This window comes from Lepisma saccharinum, chromosome 3 (assembly GCF_977018435.1).
Source record: "Lepisma saccharinum chromosome 3, izLepSacc3.1, whole genome shotgun sequence".
NCBI lineage: Eukaryota > Metazoa > Arthropoda > Insecta > Zygentoma > Lepismatidae > Lepisma > Lepisma saccharinum.
In genome coordinates, this window is record NC_139231.1 from 77,954,929 (window position 1) to 77,975,078 (window position 20,150).

At 38.9% G+C, this 20,150-nt stretch overlaps 1 protein-coding gene across 1 annotated transcript in view; it reads left to right on the plus strand.

Moving 5' to 3' along the window:
* LOC145985171 (uncharacterized) overlaps positions 1 to 20,150 on the plus strand; it is a 640,330-nt gene that overhangs the window by 569,387 nt on the left and 50,793 nt on the right. Inside the window, exon 4 of the mRNA XM_083118869.1 lies at positions 8,222 to 8,961. Within this exon, the coding sequence (XP_082974995.1) occupies positions 8,222 to 8,961 (740 nt within the window). The remainder of the gene's footprint in view (positions 1 to 8,221; positions 8,962 to 20,150) is intronic.

Consider the following 20,150-nt stretch of genomic DNA (forward strand, 5'->3'; position numbering starts at 1 on the left):
TACGATTGTTAAAAAAAAATTCAAAGGAACCTAAGAAATTTTAATATGTACAACCACCAAATGTTAATTATCTAAACAATTTTTCATTTTATTCATCAATTTCAAAATCACCCAATATTATTGTAATATTAATACTTGTGCAAAAGTTCCTTGTTGATATGAAAAATTATTTTTGTAATTATAATTTCCTGCAAAATTCACAATATCCACAGACAAACACATCTGTTTATCTGTGAGGATCATCTTATAGCTATGCTGAAATTGACCATTCAACAGAATCATAGTCAGTGGTGTAATTTGAAGGCTGATACGTTACTTCGCAAGGCGTGGACGCCATTCAGTACCGAAAGTGAGCAAGACCACAAGGATCAGAAGTTTGCACTTTGGGCTGTGCAGGCAGAGGAGAGTTGTATCCCACACCCATTTCTCTTAAAAAAAACTAACGTCAAAGGAAGAAAAAGATGGCAAAATGAGGATTGACTACTAAAAGATATACACAACCCTTCTCCTCTTGAAAATCCTAGGCACGCCACTGCGCAGAGGCAACAGTGGCGCCAGACATTTTTCTTTGTTTCAAACTCTGAAAAATCATCATGGACTTGGAGGATGGGAAATATACAGAGAGTAGGTTTGAAACAAGTTAGTCATTGAATTTTTTTGTCACCAAATCGAACAAATATCTCTGTGTGATATTAAAATCCTGTAAAAAAAAAAACTTAAAATATATATAAAGACCTAAAAAAAGGGTTTGTTTTAGGCGCAAAAATCTAAAATAGGTTCTAATAAGCAAAGTAGGTTATTTTAGGCACTATAAAACTACATACGTTGTTGCCTTTTTTTTAATGAAACTCTGGCGTAACCTGTTATTTCTTATTTACCTGCAAAGGAAAAAATTGGTTAAAAATGTAAAATCCGAGATCTAGTGATCAGTCATCGCAATCAGCCTCCGTGAAACCCATTAAGAAAAAAGAAAACAGCGGATGCATGAAAATATTACGAAGTGTAGCACCAATAATTAGGTAAATCAATCAAATTGAAATACATTTTAATGAAATCAAATAAATTATAAAATAGGGGTATTATATAATACCAGTTATTCAGGTCGAAACTGATTGGATTATTGTTTCTGACTTCTAACCTTTATTGGTCTGATAACCCTTAAAAATATATGTATAATTTACGTTGAATATAAGATTACTCATCCTAAAAAAGTCCAATAACCGAATAAACAAATGAACAGCGCCAGACTGGTAATGTGGTAGTTTTTGCAAATATCGGAAGGGCCGGTGCTGTACAAATACTCTAGCAGTGTCGTCGAATTTTGAACCCTACGGGAGCATGGGTGATGCAATCAGCTGCTTGCCATTCAGCCCTGCACTTGCGTTGCCAAAATATGCTGCGTTCTTCCAACACATCATTGTCACCTTTATACAGTGCCAAGTGTTTGTATCATCAGAGATTGCAGAGACCTAACATTTAACGTTGTTGAATTTTTTGACAACAAAGCAAGGGAAGGGAGTTGTAAAAATTGCAACACAGGTACACTCGGGGGAATCTTTTTGATCTGCGGTGTGTTACGTTCCCACAAGTGCGGGGTGTGAGTGACTCGACACTGTATCTGTAAACAGACACACGCAGTTGAAGAAACAAAGTTAATTACCCTTAGCTCCTGTAGTCAGCATCATGAGAACTCCTAAAGGTCCGCACTGGAATCATCTCAGGTGGGCAGAAGAAAAACTCGAACCACAGGATATAAGTTTTTATCTAGTTTTATTTAGGTAAGTCAATTTATGTACAAGGGGGAAACTAGGAGCGTGAGACTGAGAAACCGGGTCTTTTCAAATTTAGAAACCCGACAACTTCTTAAATATCTGACTCAGATGGTTCCTAAGAACTTTACTCAGTTATAGTAAAAACCTGCGGGATGTGAGCGACTCAACACTAGGCCTGTAAACAGACCCACACAGGTGCGGATATCAAAAAACAACTTCCTTTTGCAATCAAATTTCGACGTATTTATACCCGATTTCTGTACTCTCGAACCCCTGACTAGTAAGTTATGAAGACAAGATATTTCTTAATTTACATTAAAATGTGCAGTTTTTACATAAGTTGAATTAGATAAATTATCCAAAAGGTTCCGATACAGCTTTTTCGGTTAACAAATATTTGTACATCGATAAGTATAAGATTGAAAACTTCCGCCATTAGTTTCTTGCATAAAGGTTAGTACATCAACATCTTTTGAATTTTAATAGGCGTTCTTTCGATTACGTCATAATATTTAGTTTATCGGAACAATCAACTGTACTCTTTTTGTCATGAGTCATGACATATCCTTTAGTTTCGAACTTTTAACTTTGCACCTTATACAATTTTCTCTTTCTTTCTTTATAAATGATCTAACAAATTTATCAAACTACGCAAGGCGTAACAGGTGACTGCGAGAGGAGTAGACAAATGACAGTCGCGAATTGGCCGCAGTCTTTCTCTTCTCGGTACGACTATATGTCGGTTGTTAATGGATATTGCAAACAATCCCATTGAAATTACAATGAAAACTTCTTACGTAACCCATGATTCATATCTTTCATTGTAGTGCATCCTCGCTAGCCTGTTACATTTTATGTCTGAACCTCAACTCACGTCTTCTCGGCACTATGCAGATAATATTCGCTTCCCTGCTGAAAATCTGATCCTTGAAGATCACGCTGGTGATGGACAATTTGCCTCGACGTTTTTTCCTGGACGATTGCACAAGGTCAGGCGTTTTCACTGCCTCGCCGAAATAATGGAATTCTTAAGGAGACGCAGAGTTTCGAAAGTTTGCGGAATCTCCCGCTAGATGGTGCTGATTACTTGGCCACGTTGCAGAAATGAAATTTCCCGCTGGAGGTGGCTAATAACAAAAGAGCGTAGCCGAGAAATATTTTCCCCTCCTCCTTTATCTCAATTGCATAACCGATATTAGCCCAGGCGAAGCGAGATAGATGAGGAAAGGGGGTGGGGGTGGAGATATATATATATAACAGGAAACGGAAGACGAGGAAAATTTTATTGCAAATGAGAATGGGAAGCTTAATGGTGGGAAATGAGAGAAAAGAGGAAATGAGGGAATAACGCTGTTTAGGAATAACACGGGGATTCATTAAAAGTTAAAGAGCTACGACGCCAAGGTAAACGGCGTCGTTTTTTCTCTTTTTTTTTTTAAAAAAAAAAAGAAGGGGCTTCTTTGGCTTGAGGGGAAAAAAGAGGCTTCTGTAGAGATGAAATGACCTCTTTAGTTCTTTAAAAAGGAAAAGCTGAGTTTTTCTGAACTGATTTCATTTTACAGAATTGCTCCGTGATAATTTCACTCTTCCTTGCTTTCGTGTTGTGTTGTATCTTATCTCGGCAAAGATTGTCTCTCTCATTTTAGGCTACTAATTATCAAAATCTAAAAAAATGCTGTAGGGTAATGGTCGTGTCGGTGTTAACTATCGGTATCTCGGGAACTACTAGAGCTATAAGCATAAAATTGGATGGACTGGTAAATCTACCAAACAACAACTCAGTGCACAACAAGTCAACTCGTCAGCCCGTCTATCTGCCAGTGGGAGACAATAATCGATGAGTGGCCTCCTTTTCAACCTTCCTTCCTACATGTCTTCGTTCTTGCTTTTTTCTCTTCTTCATTATACATTTTACTATGTTTTCTCTTTCCGTTTTACGCTTTGTTTTCTCCCCTTTTTATATTCCTGGTTCATGTTTAGAATAACATTTCCCTCTATTACCTATTTCAGAAGAAAGGCATTCAACTTGACACTTTCTTAACAGTGAAGGATCTAGACCTAACAAATGAGCTAGACGAAAAATTTACATGACGTAGTTGTGAAAACAGCCGGCAGAACTGCCACTACCACAAGTGCAGTCACGGCCGCGAATCATACGTGCTTCCGGGACTACTTCGCTGGCCACCAGGATCGCCGGACTTGTCCCACGGGATTTCACCTGGTGGAGTTACGACAAGGATCACGTCTATGTACCGTCCCAACTTCAGTACGTCGATGATCCGCGACAACGAATCGCCGCTTTTATCAGCATTGTCCTTATATGCTGAGTCATGTGGGGGCAGAAATTTATTTCAATTTACATATGTGCGGCGTGACAATAAGTGGACATTTTAAACACTTCATGACAGCTGTAAAAAGTTCCGGAAAGTTTGCATTTCACTCTGTGTATGATTCATTGTATGTATCTGAACCTTCTTCTTGTATCGATTTTTAGAAATCTTTCACGTACTTTTAATTACCTTATGTATGTGTGCATGTATATTATACATATGTGTCACTGTGTGTGTAACCGGGTGTAGTTTCTGAAAGCGTGCTCTAACAAGAAAGCATTTCAATGATTTCAACAAGAAATAACAGGAACAGCGAAGATATTGATTTGATTTGATTTTCTTTATTTTACTTCGCCTTTTGTGCCACTTTTGACTAATTTGCGAAGATGGGGATGAGTGATGATATGATGAAGTTGATGAATGAACACTCACAAACATCCATGCCCAGGCCAGGACTCGAACCCGGAACCCTTCAGGAACAGCGAGAGTGGAGACACATGTCTGTTGATGAAATAAGATTACACGTTGTCTATTTTGGAGAATAATACGTTTGCATCCAATTTAATATATAACCCAACAGATGCAATATCTAGAAAGATGGAGTTGTGATCTATACATGCAGAGCTGTATATACAGTAAAAAAATAACTATTTTAATATTAATGTAAATTTTCCTCTAAATCAATCAAAATATAGAGGTAAGCCACCGGAAGTATCACGGCCAGTGCTCTTAAGCCCCTCCTAAATGACCTCCCTGGAAAGATTAAAATAGATTAAAAAAAAAATCATAAAGAAATAATTAAATAGAAACAGAGTAAGATAGGAGAGGAAAGAAATATAAATGGAGGAAAAATGATAGAAAAGATAGAAAGAAATATAGAAATGAAGGAACAGATGAAGGTGGAGATAGAATAAGAGAGGAAGAAAGAAAATGCAGGAACAGAGGAAATCGGAAATAGAAAAAAAAGAGTGGAAGAAAATGATAAGCAATAACAGAGGAAGGCAGAGATAGAAAAGGGAGAGAGGAAATGTAGGAAAAAGAGGAAGACTCAAATAGAGAAGTTGAGGAAGAAATACGGAGAGAGGTTTCGAAATGAAGAAGCAGATGGAGACAGAACGTGAGGAGAAATAGGGTTCAAAATGATGGAGCAGAGGAAGGGAGAACTAGAGAACGAGATGAAGAAATAGGGAGAGTTAGAAATGAAGTAAAATAGGATAACGGAGACAGAGAACAAGAGGAAGAAACGACGAAAGAAGTGAAAAAAGAGCAGATTTCTTCCACTTTTAAGTTCACCCGAACGAATTTCCCTGGCGATGCCAGTGCTTAATATGCTGAACCAGGTGGATTTCATTCTTAGCGGAAAACGCTGAAATTGAGTACAAGGGAATATAGCCTATGGCTCCAAATTTAGTGCAATTACTCGGCACCGACATAAAACTTCCAAATAAGCCAACGGCGCAGAAGTTTAAGCTCCAGATGTTATCTAACTTAATTCCCTTCTTTTGGTTTTGGACACATTCTCTTGGGATTTTTCTTTTTCTGTGTAGATCATACTTGACATTTAAGTAAATGAATAACTGCAGGCGCTTCCTTGAAAAATGCAATCGACCTGTACAGTGAAAAAGGGATAAGGGACGAGATTTTATGTTATGTTTAATTTTAAACTAATTTGAATACAGGCTTCAAAGTGTAGACGTGTTTGGAAAAAATGTTGAAGCAGTATTTGTAGATGTATCAAAGATTTATAGTAACACAAGAAAACTCTTGGGACAGTTTACGTATCCTACCTCAAAAATAGAAAGATTGATTGTGACTTTGCTTATTCAAATTTGAGTTCTTAGTAATGAGTAGTTTTAAAAGGCATAAATACCAGCAGATGACTTATCAGTATACCAAGATTTTAAAGTTGTGTGACAGATTTATAGAAAATTAGTTGATGTTGACACCTTCGCGACCGTCTTGAGAACTACCACCATATTCAGCTATTTGCATCTATTCTGCTGTATTTTTGCAAGAGATCGTTTTCTCACTTTTCAAAAGTCCAAATTTGCTAACTGGGGATCTACCTGCACTTTAAAGTAGGATAAATACCACTGTGTAATGTGTCCATATGGGGGATGGAATCTGGAGTCCCTTGATCCTTGATTACAAGGGGATACAGTGGCGCCGATTGGGTTCCAAAACCGGGGTGCAAAGACAGTATATTTCCCTTTGCAGATAAGGTTTAGTAGCCTATAATGCAGGGGCAAAAGTGGGATGGGCAACTGCCCTCTAATCGCCGCCACTGAGGCGATACCATTGGCACTACGTCACGTGTGAAACCCGCTCGAAACATTTTTTCCTGTTTGCGTGCCTTTTTTTTATCGTCATGAGAAAAAAATGCCCGTTTTTTTTTCCAAACGACCGATATCTCTGAAATTCTATACATAAAAAACGGGTGGTCCAATCGTTATGAAATTTCAATACAGTGCAGGCAGAGAGGTTTTAAACACAATTTGTAATTTTCAAAATTGGTCAAGAAACCGATCTTATCAATTTTGTGAAACAAGTTTTTCTTAGTATTTGGTAGCCCTACAAATACAATCTTGGTCTTATCTTGAAGCTCTTTGCACATGTTTTTAAAATCCATTATAATTGTTAATTCACATTGCGAAATCGATTTCATACAGATTTTTATTCAATGGAGTGAAGATTTGGAACGTGGCAACACCACACATAGCGATGTCCGTTTAACCGTGGAAACGGCTGCTGCCTGTCACTGCGAGTTAGGTAGGGAGAGAGTGTGCGGTGTTGTTGCGTTCAACGCACATCTTCACTCTATTGAAAAAAATAAATCTGATAAAGTAGGTTTCGCAATGTGAGTTTTCAGTGGTAATGGGTGGTTTAAGTGTTAATTTTGAAGTTGTCTTTGTCTCTGATACTTATAAGTGATTCGGTAGGTACGTACAGTCACGGACAATTCTGGGTTGTAACGACCCTATTGAAGAGGCACTGAAGCAAGCCATCCATGTCTGACCACCAAGCGCCTTGTGACTAGACAACCCAAACAGCATTGAAATTCTGCGGCTTGTATACCAGTCACGGGTATACATCTCTGTAAATTGAGTAGTGATGCCAAAGAGAAATAAGAGATGAAGATTGTCGATCATAATGTCTCGTGTTCTCGACGAAAGGATACACCTCAAATTTGTTCGTTTAATCTGTATTTTCATTCTTCTAATAAGTTCTCTATCACAAGGGGATATAGAGATTCTCTATCTAGGCAATGGATATATTTTCAATGGTTCCGTTGATGTGTATCCTTTCGTCGAAATGCCTAGAAAACAATATTACATACTTCTTCACTAATAAAAAATAATAAAAAAATTGCCCTTGGTGGGGATCGAACCTAGACCTCACTGATGAAAGCTTTGTACGCTAACCAACACTCTATCAATAACAACACAATTTTTTTCCCAGTCAGTCTGTTTCCTTCCTCAACACCTGAAGACGAAAATGCATCTTAATTTCTCTCAATAATTGTGTCATTGCCTATTAATAGAAACCACGTATGTCAAAAATCCCATGTTTCGCACATCGTGCTTCTCCATTTACTGTTATTTGGACATTCACTTGGAAGTTAAAACTTAGCTTTGTGTGTTTGTTTTCGCGTGCATTGTGTGAGAAGAGTGGTGTGCACGTGTGTTCGATGTTTCTCTGGGTATTATTTTCGTTCAAAGCATTAATATAATTGTAAAATATGGAATTTACTGTAATCCAAGCAGTGAAAATATGAACCCCGTCCGTCAGGTTCGTTCCCAAACAACATTAAATAATGGAAGGTAACGTGGACCGAGTATTATTCCATGTCGAGAACACGAGACATTACGATCGACAATCTTCATCTCGTATTTCTCTTTGGCATCACTACTCAATTTACAGAGATGTATACCCGTGACTGGTATACAAGCCGCAGAATTTCAATGCTGTTTGGGTTGTCTAGTCACAAGGCGCTTGGTGGTCAGACATGGATGGCTTGCTTCAGTGCTTCTTCAATAGGGTCGTTACAACCCGGAAGTGTCCGTGACTGTACATACTCGTACAAACCTTTTGTTAACGGATCTTTTCTTGTGGTTCCAGGTTACGCGGACGCACAAACCGACTTGGACGAGGAGCTTTTCGAGGCTCGTCCGCTGGACGTTCCGTTGCACGTGGATGTAGCAGACGAGTCGGAACTCCTGGATGAACTCTTGAGGTTGGAACAACAAAGGTACCGAGCGACGACCATCGACTACACCGAAGAGGTCACATTGCCTTTCGACCTAAACGCCGCGGGACCAGATGACGAGGACGATGAATCAGAGAGGCACAGCGGCGACCGCAGTTCCTGGCCTGAGGTGGACAAAAACATCCAGGAGCAGGGAGTGAAGAAGGAGCTGATTGTCGAGAAGAGTCAGCCAGAAGTCGTGAAGAGGTTGGGTCAGAAGGAGCAAGATTCTTCAGAAGATGAAGCCACCCTTGAAGATGCTCCTGAAGATGAGAAACAGAGTTCCAGCACTGCCAGCAGCACAACAGATGATGATGATGATGATGATGACGGCAGTGAGGATAGTGACTATGATGAGGATTCCGCGGAAGATGATGATTCTACTGATGATGACGATGAAGAGGATGAAGATACAACATCTGCCGTTGTCTCTCCTGCCACGACAACGTCTTCTCCGATTTTCGAGGCCGAAAAACACCATCTGGTAGCTCTCAAGTCTCTGATATCTAAGAAAAGAGAACCTCATAACATATCTCAAGAGGCAGAGTTCGAAGGCGCCAACCATCTCGACAGAATCAGAGAGCTGGAGAAGAGAGCCAACATCCCGCAGAAGGTAAGTCGCTTTTCAGTTGCCAATACAGTTCTCTCATATCCTTACTTTCTAAGCAGCCATCTTCACTGTCACTAAAGATGGTCCTTGTGTCTATACTCTGTCGTCTACCACGTATACTATTTTCGTTCCTTTACTTAGGTAAGATTTTAATTGGACGTTAGCCAATCTTCCAACCCCCTACTTATTTCTTCTTTGCAATGTTAACGTCTACGAAAGTAAAAATTATTCGCAAAGATACAAGGATATCTTCTTAAAATAACTGGAAGACTAAATGGAGAATTTATCTTCGACTTAGCCGAAGTCTTATATATAGTTTTAGTTACTAATACTAACACAAAGCTACAAAGACAAGCAATACTTACAATGCATTTTGTAATGCCCTCACTAATCGTGAGCTTATCAAAAGCTGTTTTGTTTCACAAACTTGCTACCTGAGCGCTAGTGTCGCTTCCAATATGGCCGCTCTATATAGGATAAATCTTTGTTTACATTCAGCAGTAGTGCGAAATAGCAGCTTGTTGTCATGGCTGGTATGGTAGAAACGTTTAAGTTACGCGATATTCTTAAATATTGTGAATGCGATGTGAATTTCAGGAACTCTAACGAAGGTGAAGCTGTGCTGAGAATGAAGCATTTAATTATGATAGGCAAAAATAACACTTAAATCGCAGACGAAACTAATGTATACGCACTGGTTCTCCAAAGCAGTACTGTATCATCTGCACCTCATGTTGTAACTGGGGTTATCTGAGATTATTTGAAAATAAATAAATTTAAATTGACCTGTACTTGAAAAGCTGGGGCAGGAGAAAATTGCGCACATATCGTTGCAGTTCTTTCTCGAAAGAGGAAGGCTGGTTCAATAATAATATTCACGATTTCATGATCAGGCTATACTCACTGAAAAAGGACATCGTACTGAATGAAACAGCAACATTAGCATGTCCATTTTCTTTTTCTGGATGCATTGGACATTAATTCATTCTCAAACTATTTTCATCTTCTCTCTTAATCAGGGGTCCCGGGTTCGATTCCCGGTAGAGGTACATAGTGGTTCGGATCCCACTTTAAACTGAAGGTCCAGTCCCGATTAGCCTTACTGTGCATAAAGTGGACTTAAAACAACAAATCAATCCAATCAATTTCTCCTAATCGATTTGCACCTGTTCCAAATTTTACACATACATAATACATGGATGCATTGCGTAGGTCGCTTCATGACTTTTTGAAAAAGATAAAAGTTTTATTTATAAAGTACAATTTAAAACGTTAGTACCAAAACGGAACGTTTCCGGACATGGGTCCATTTTCAAAACTTGATCTACTAAGTCCCCTCTACAACCCCTAGAAGTGTGTAATAGGAATTCTGAATCACCCTGTATATTTATCTCTCGAAAAATAAAGTGAAGAGAGTCGTGCATTCTTAGTAATTTCCTTGCCGAATTACAGTGTTATTCCCCATGCCAATCTTCTGTCAAGCGATTACGTTTCCCCTGATTTATTTACAGATTTCATTTTGTTGATTCCACGGGGTGGAAACACATTAACCTTTTCATTTGTTCTGACCCATAAAACGATTTAGAGCAAAAAAAACACTTCAACACAACGTATCCTACATAGAGTAGTTCCTGAAAATACCACCAGATGGCATATCGGTTAATTTTAATCGCGAATTGTCACGTCATGCTGTGTTTTCAAGTATGGTTATGGACTAACCTGCTTGTTACTAGGATTACAAAAGATGAATTGTGTATAGTTTGAGTGTTGATGGGACTAATTTTTTATGAATTATAGGCAGGAAAAATTTAGGAGAGTCAATTCTAGAAAGGTTGAGTGTGGCATAGAAACATGGAGAAAATAAACACGTGTAGCTCTTGATGAAGACAGGCGCGTGTGATATTAAAACGTGTCCCGGAAATAATAACGTCTAGCTCGTGATGAAGATGCATGCCTGTAACATAAAAGACTTCGAGGAAATAACGGCTGCAGCTCTTGATGAAGATGGACGTTTGTTAAATGGAAATTTCAAAGAGAGAACTCTTCTAGCGAGTGCTGACGATCAGGGGGATCAGCATTTGCTCCCCACTTTTTGCCCCCACATCACGGCCTCTTAAATAATTTTAAGCCTTGTCTACCCAGAGAAAGTATACTGTTCTCCCCCCCCCCCCCCTTTTGGCACCCAATCGCCACCACTGCTTCTAGCCCTTTGTTAAGATGTTTTGGACGTTGAAACTTTGAGGAAATAAAAAAGTCATACCACAGAAAAAATATCAATTGTTTATTCTAATCCCTCCGGTTTGAGAAAAAATTATCGTTAAATTCCAGAACTGAAGCCCTTTATTTATTTTTCACGTAATAGAAATGAAAGCTTTTAATCTTATTTTGACTCCACCCGATTAATATCACGATGTACGTACTTCTAGGGGTTTCTAAGACCAGAAGTTTGAACCCTGAGTTTAATCCACTTTTGATTGCTTCCCACACGGAAGTTCAAGAAACTTGTAAATATCATCAAGTGCTACCTCGCAGCTTTGAAAAAGATAAGAGGCATTTGCAAATTCCAATTCCCCCATGGAATTTGCCCCAGTCTCTCCTTAGAGCGGTCACTAATCGCCTATAATTTCCTCCAACTGCAAACCGCATTAATATTTGAGCAAGATCGCTTTTAGACCCGTGTTAGCAGATCCCTTGCGGATCCAATATTCGATAGTCCTTTTGTGTGTTCACTTCTTCCTCTGCAGTTAAGATGTTTGGAGTTTCCCCTCCCCCGACCGCCCAACTGCACCTTCAAGAAGTCGAACAAGATCCCTGGAGTGTCTAGGAGAGGCTGAAGAGCAGTGTTGCAAACCTCTGATAGTAGAAATTCCCTCACACGAAGAAATATCCAAATTTCTAAAAAAGAAATCTTATTTCCGAAGTGGAATATTACCATTTTGAAAGGAAAGGTCCTTTTACACGGCGGCATTTTCTCTTTAATTTTCTTAGAAAATTCCCGTTTCTAAAAAACAAATCCTTCATACATTTTTATTTGTAAAAAGAAAAAAATACTACCTTCTGTAAGAACAATTCCCTTTTTGTAAGGAAAACCTGCAATGTATGGAAAACATTCCCTTGCGGATAATATCATTTGTATCAGAAATTTCTCCTAAGATATCCCTTTCTAAGAAAATTTCCTTTGCTAAGAAACAGTTAATTTATTAAAGTCTCCACAGTAGCTTCGAGTAGTTCATTCATGATTTCTCCATGAAAGGTTCCACATTCAAGTCACGGCCTTATCATGCTTGTTTGAGTTTTTATTCGTCAATCATCCTCATCGTCCCAATATGCCTAAAGAGGCAGAATAGTGACGTAAAGCAAAAATACAAAAAAAGAATATATCTTTCCTGAGGAGAAATCCCTTTTCTTAGAAAAACTACATTTACCAAAAGATTTTTAAACATGTACTATGCCATCAAAATAGAGATGTTCTACAATTTGATCTTCAATTATTATTATGATTTTTTTATTGAGGCAATTTTTATTCGAGGGGAATTCTTGTCGAGGGAATTTTCCTTCACCAAGAAAAATGTTCTCTTCGCTGGCTTATTGCTTTCCTACCGTACCACCGTGTAGAAAATTTTTTCTAGGTTAATTATTCTTCACTCATGGATCATTTAAAACGAAGTTTCCTAAGCAAGACTTTTCTTTTTTCACGGAAGGAAAATGATAATGGTTAATCCGCGATGTTTTTTCTCAAATGTGAGATCATGCATTTGTTTTTACCATTCATGAGAAGTGGCCTACTATATTTTATTTGGAGTATATTATCAAATTTCAAGACTTGATCTACAGAGTGCGAGTACTTATCCATTGATATTCAATTTTTTTAATGAATATATGTTGCCAGCAAATATTAAATATTCTAGATTTCCAACAATAATTACATAACTCCGCAAATATTTCATTCACTCGTCGTTTTCTGCCCAGTAGGTGGGTTTTTCACTGCAATCACGCTGCACTTTATGCCTCATGTTAGTGTATGATCCACTTAATCTAATCAAATGATACCTTCTTCATCCCCAATCCCCAGACTTTTTCTCCATTAACTGTTACGTCCAGAGCATCTTTCAGCGCGCAGTTAGTTTCCTTCTGAGCCAGTGTTTGAACCAATTTCTTTTTCTCCTCGATCACTTCCAGCATTGTTCTTCTTTCACCAACTTTTTTCCAACACAGTCTCATCAGTTTAATTTCTTACTTAGTCTGTCTTTTGCACAAGCTACATCCTTCACCATAGTCACATTGTAAAGCTTCTAACCCCTTTCCTCGCTCTTTGGAAACATCCAAAGAACATCCGACCTCGGTGTTCAAAGGTCTTCTTTAAAAATAAAAACCTTCTGCTAAATGGGTACCTGGGGGAAACCCTGGGGGGTAAAGGCGGTCAGGGGCGTGATGCTGATCACATCACCCCCACTCACGACCGGATCAAGAAAGTGTGGGGCGTTACCCCCACACCCCCTATACGCCTTAATGGCGTGGTGCTATGCACAGGGGAGAGCTTTACCTTTTACCTTTGCTAAAGACCTCCTTCACAATTGCTATTCTCACTTTGGCTTCCTGACTGCACCTCGTGTCACTGTTGATGATGCTCGTGTATCTGTGTTATCTAAAGCTGTCAACTTCCAATTACATTGATTTTCCTAGGTTTCTTCCCAATAACCACTGCCTTTGTGTTCTTCACATTTACTTTCATCCCGAACTGCTCCGGGGCCTCCGAAATACGTATACTTCGAGTATACTCCGTATACGGGCTATAAAAGGACTGATGACGTCAAGGGATTAGTCGTGCGTTTTGGGGAAATACATGTATTTGTATGAACGAGTTGTTCGAAAAAGAGTTCCTGTAAATGTATTTATTTCAAAGTAAGAATAATAAATATTATCGCAAATAAAACATAGTTATGTGCTGATCAGTTACAAGTAAATTTATGCGTTTACGTTGTCTGAAATTGTGTAGTTCAAAATGTCTTATCTTTAACATATTTACTTCCTCGCCACAGTAGAGGAGCTTTATTTATTCACCGGTTCACAAGAATTATATGCTTGAATATATACATGACGCGAAAGAAATATAATGTACATCAATAGAATTTTACGACTTTGTTCAATTTTATTAACCAATTTCACAAACACTTTGTGGATAATTTTGTATCTCTGTACTCAGTAATGGATGTTATATTTTCCCTTTGTCGATTATTTCTGTCAAAAACGGGAAGATCTTTGATTATTGCGATGTAGTTAGCGAATTATATAAGAATGTGTAAAGGAGACCGGGGTGAGTTGAGCATGTTTTTATGTTTAAATTTCTGCAGCTCTTAAAAATTACTATCTAGGCAGAGGGGATTTTTTCCAAAGCTAAAAATTTCACCGGGAAATTTTTTTTACTATACTAAGTATTTTTTTTTCCGTCGACGGAAATTTCCCTCGTCTGGTTGAGAATCGGCCGATTCGCATTTTCTAGGCTGCATCCCGCCCCTCCCCCCCCCGCTTCACCCCACTCCTCTTCCAAGGCTTCCCAGATAAAAGCGGTTTGCTTGCTTTCCAGCTCCAAAGTGGCTGTAGCTCTGGAGAGCCTGCCACACTCCAGGAAGAGGTGGAGACTCTCTGGAGAAAGCGATGCTGATACAACATGGAAGAAGTTCTTGTGTCTTCTTTGTTGATTCTTGAACGTTTCCGACAGAACCCTATTTTCTTCTTTCTTGTCTCCGGCTTGACACTTGCATTGTTGCAAGTGTCCTGAATCTCTTTCTTTAAAGTACAAAATATGTTTTGGAACACGATACGGCATCTCGGGTGTGGGGTGAGATTCAGGTCTTGGATATTTGTATTGTCTGGTTTTTGTGTAATAGCTTTCAAATGTTCCCTTCATTCTACAGAAGGTCAAGCATCTTTTGCTTTCTGCGTTTTCCTCTACTCTTGTCTTCCTCTCTCTCTCCTGTGTTGTCATTCTCTTTTTTTAATTGCCTCATTTCTTTCTATTTCTTTCTTTCTGTCTTTATCTCTCTCTTTTTCTCTCTCTCTATTTTTTCTTTCTTTCTTTATCTCTCTCTCTCTCTCTTTCTCTCACTCTCTCTTTCATTCTTTTGTTGTCTGCTTATGTCGATCAGTTTGTCTCTTATGTTTATGTTTCTCTCTTTTCTCTCCCTCTTGTCCTTTATCTCAACATCTTTTTTCTTTTTACTATTTTCTATTCCCTTGTCTCTTTTGCCTGTTTTCCATTTAACTTGTTTTCTTCCTCACATTCTGTCCTTTTTGTTTTGCTTCTTTATATTTCGTCCCCCCTCTCTCTCTTTTTCTCTCTCTCTATTTTTTCTTTCTTTCTTTATCTCTCTCTCTCTCTCTCTCTCTCTCTCTCTCTCTCTCTCTCTCTCTCTCTCTCTCGTTGTCCTTTTCCCTAGGTTTCTGTCTCGCTCTTGTTCCCGTTGCTTTGTATACAATAGCGAGCATAAGTGTGCTGTACTACCTAGCCATACATATGGACAATCCCCTTATCAACAACCGACCTCCATAGCGGAGTGGTTAGTACAGTGCGCTACAACGCCAGGTGTCCCGGGTTCGAATCCCGAAATGGATGTTCTTTGTGAGTGTCCATTCATTAATTTCATCATATCGTCACTCATCCTCATCTTCGCATTAGCCAAAAGTGGCAGAAATGCGAAGTAAAATAAACCAAATTAATCAATTAATTAATCAACCCTTTATCAACAATAAGATATTTAGTAGGCCTCAGTTTTTAACAATATTTTGACTATATGACGTTGCTGAGATGAAGTCTTTATCAAAAATAATATATAACGTTCATACCTATGATGCCGTATAGGGACACTTACCACACACACATCTTTTAAGAAGACAGGCCAACACTCAACCCCACAGAGTGCTATTCTAACAACCGCCAAAATCTCCTTACCCTTCCACGTATAGAAGTACCCTCTGCACTACTGTACTTGGAAGTGACATTGACATTTGAAGGAATAGTTTTTCTCTTATATAATACAGAGCATTCCCTGACATTCGCTAAGAGACTCGGCGGCAAGCTGCCCGGCGTCAGCGCTTGTCTTTCCCGGTGAACAGGTCAGCGACAGTAGCTAGAGTCGGCTATTAATATTACAGTTTTCATATTGTGTACTAACCTTGACTACAGAAGGTGTTGAAAATGATGTCCCTCTGCTGCAACACATTCCTGGCATCTCCGAAGGAAATTGTCATATACACGTGCAAGTTCGTCTACTGTAATTCTCCCGATTTTTCGTACTATACTCTCTTTTAACTCACGGATGGTGTGCGGATTGTCTTTGTATACTTTATTTCCCCATTTTTCTTTCCACTTTTATTCAGAACTGACCCTGTTACTCTAAACTTTTTTACGAGGTTTAATATAAGCGACTGTCGCGGACCCGTTCACCGGGAAAGACAAGCGCTGATGCCGGGCCGCTTTCCGCCGAGTCTCGTAGCGAATGTCAGGGAATGCTCTGTACTTAAAAATTATTGGTAAACAGATATGCAGACCTATAACAATATTTTGTATTTAGTTACGTATAGAAGTAATAATTAGTTCAAAGAAGTATCAAAAAGGACACTGTTGAACAAAAGTTGACTATCATTAAATTTTCATGTATTTCGGTCTGTAAATCACTTATTGGAAGTAAATAAATTTGAAGTATTAACATTTATAATAGAAATATCATTTTTAATAATCAGGAAGGCACAGATGAGCAAGAGAGAGAACTTATCGACAGTCCTCAAAGAAAATCGTGATAGAAAAGCCAACTTGAATGAAAAATTAACGTAGATTGTAGGAGTAAATAGGAATCTTACTGTGTCACATTTCAGTGAAATATACACAATCGGAAGCTTTTAAAAGCAAGTACTTGGGACAAGGTCAAAGTATGATTTCAGAGATTTGTAAGCTAGTCATTCGTGCATAGATGGACTTCATCAAGTTGTGTTACGTCTGCAAGCTATACATTCTTCATATAAAGGACAGAGACAATCAAGAAGTACATGAGTTTTGCTAAAATACAGGAATAATATCAGTTCGTGCCGCACATACGGAACAAATATGTCCAGGTCAGCTAACTTCCTTTCAGATTTAAAACAGGACACCGCGCCAGGCCTTGTAATCAAGGGGTCCAGGGTTTGATAACCGGTAGACGCAGATTGTGCTCCGGATCTCACTTTAAACTGCTGGTCCAGTCCCGATTAACCTTTCTGTGCATAAAGTGGACTTAAGAAAACTCGCACACCTCTGAGTGAATATCTTGCAATTAATCGGTAACAATATTTTGAAACATGAATCATTCTGAAATTGCATTTCCATTTTCCACTTCGTCGATTTTTCGCAATTTATACAAAAATAGCAACAAAAAAATTACGAAGCTTTCCCTAAATTTTCTTCATTTCTCTGTTGTTCACATGATACGATACGAATCTTGATAGACGTTGTAGCATGTTTCGTTGACGTTTAACTGATAAAATTCACATTTTTCTTTAGGACATCAGTATACGAGGGCCGCACTGAAAGTTTCGGGAAAATGACATAAAGAAGAAGAATGAAAGTACATCAATTTTTTATTGTTTTTCAAAATATTCACCCTTTACAGCAATGCATTGTTTCATGCGATGGAACCAATTGTTGAAACTGTTATGCCAGTCTGAAGTTGGTACCTGCGAGACATACATTTCGTATGCTTCGATGGCCTATTCGGGAGTGAAAAATTGCTTACCACGCAAGTTGTTCTTCATTGTTGGGACCAAAAAATAATCAAATGGGGCTAAGTCAGGTGGATAAGCTGGATGAGTCATGAGTTCAACTTGTTCATGGTCCAGAAAGTTCCTTGTGTCAGATGCTGTGTGCGAGCTGGCATTGTCGTGATGCAGAATGATTCGACGATTTGGGTTTGAAGTTCTGAGCACGTGGAGTAATTGTGGCAGGCAAATTGTGGTATACCATTATGCATTGACTGTTCTACGATTCTCTAGTGCAACAGTCGCAATGTGACCTGATTTACCGAAAAAAGAGGCAACCATTTTTTTCGACACACTGCGTGCACGAACAATTTTCGTTGGTTTAGGCTCATCCTGGAACACCCACACAGCAGATTTTCGCTTTGTTTCAGGTTCATAAGAGTAAATCCATGATTCATTGCCTGTGACGATGTTAAACACAAGATTTGATGATCCCGACTTGAACCGTTTGATCATATCCTTGCACCACTTCACACGGTCGTCCTTTTGTGCTTTTGTTAAATTGTGTGGCATCCAACGGGCACAAAGCTTTTTCACACCTAAATGATTGTGCAGAATTGTTTGTATTTGACTCATGCCAATACCTAAGGAACCCTGAATTTCGCGATAAGTCACGTGTCGATCACTGTTGATTAGTTCACGAACTGCATCCATGTTTTCTGGCACAATGGCTGTCGATGGGCGGCTTTAACGAATGTCACCACTAAGGCTAACCCGGCCACATCTCAATTCTTGAAACCAACGATAAATTGTCGTCTTTGATGGGTCATCTTCGTGAAAAGTTTCGATCATTCGAGTAACACACTGTTGCTGTGTTAAACCTTGCCGAAAATCATAATAAATCATGGCACGTAAGTTCTCTCTTGTTAATTCCATTTTTTTTACAAACACCTCACTTCAAACTTCTATCCTGAAACGAAAACGAATCCGTGTTACATCAGTCCTTGTAATTACAGTCGACAAATATCACAGTTCATAAATATCACAAAATCTAACAGATTGCATAGTTGCCAGAACCTGATTCCTGAAACTTTCAGTGCGGCCCCCGTATTAGTTGATTTTAGAACATTGTCGTGATTCTAAACTTTGTTGTTACCTGAAGACTTTACCTAATCTCACTGCCTCGACGATTCTAATTATGTGCATATCATCATCCAAGATCTTTATTAGAGACTTTTGTCTGACTATTCGTTTTGTTACGACTGTATTTACATAACTCCTCAGGAGTTTCCCGTTCTGGGAATCGCAGCCTACCACGTACACTTTGTAATTATAAGCAGCACCAAAATAGCGTCATCTCTCGCCTCGTTTTGGAAACAAGAAGTGACAGTTCGTAGAATAAACCAAGAACGTTACATCCCAAGGTGTTGGATAAACGGCGTTGAATAAACATTTGAAACACCACGAGAATTTACTAACGAACCAGTATTTTGTTATATGCGTTGGGCGAAGTGAGCTTCCCAATTATTGTAACGAGCAGCAAATCCCACATTCTTCTACGAGGATTCTCTACGATTTTCTTGCTCTTGATAAGCAGACACTCGCATCCATTTTAATATTCTGTATTTTGTTACGGAACACGGCCCAAGTTCCGATTGCTTAATTCCAAACTAATGATGGTACACTCGCATTTTTATATGGTTAAGTTTCTATTTATGTATGTTAACACATACTCCAGAGTCTTAATGATTACGTCCTGTATTTTTTTCTGGAGAATTATTTTTCCTTCCGTATGCTCTCATGAGCATATTTCTTTGCTAGCAGCCTTTTTACTTCCGTTCTGGATACGGACTACTGCTGCCGTTTACCTCACGTGCGGGGTGTGTTCTGGCTCTTAACATTAGAATAACATCCCTAAATGAATTTTTTATGTTAGACTGGTCTACAGTGGCGTTCCCAGGATTTTCTAAAGGGAGGAGTTATGTATAGCTACTTTTTCTTAGTAGTCAGCCCTCATTTTGTCATATTTTCTTACCTTTGACGTTCTTTTTTTTTTAGGAATACTGGGCGAAAGGGGGGTTATAACCCCCATCAGCCCCCCCCCCCCCCTCGTGGACACGTCACTGCTGGTCTATATGTTTTTGTAAGTAGGTCAGATTTAGTGCTCTTAGCATTAAAATAACGTCCTTAAATACTTTTAACAAGTGATCACGTGGTATGTACGCAGTCTCGCTACGTTCCTTCTTTAAAACGTTTCTATCTTAGGATGAAAGTAGCTATGACATTTGTTTCATGTTATCACGTATTCCCAAGACTTGCAAAGCAGAAAAAATCACCGCGCTTCTGCATCAGTGGGCGAACTTTCACTTTTTCAATGACACTTCCGCTCCGTTTGTTGCTTCACTGCGCTTCCGCTCCGGTGGGCGCCCAACATCAAGGAAGGAGAAAATGTAAGAATGAGAATA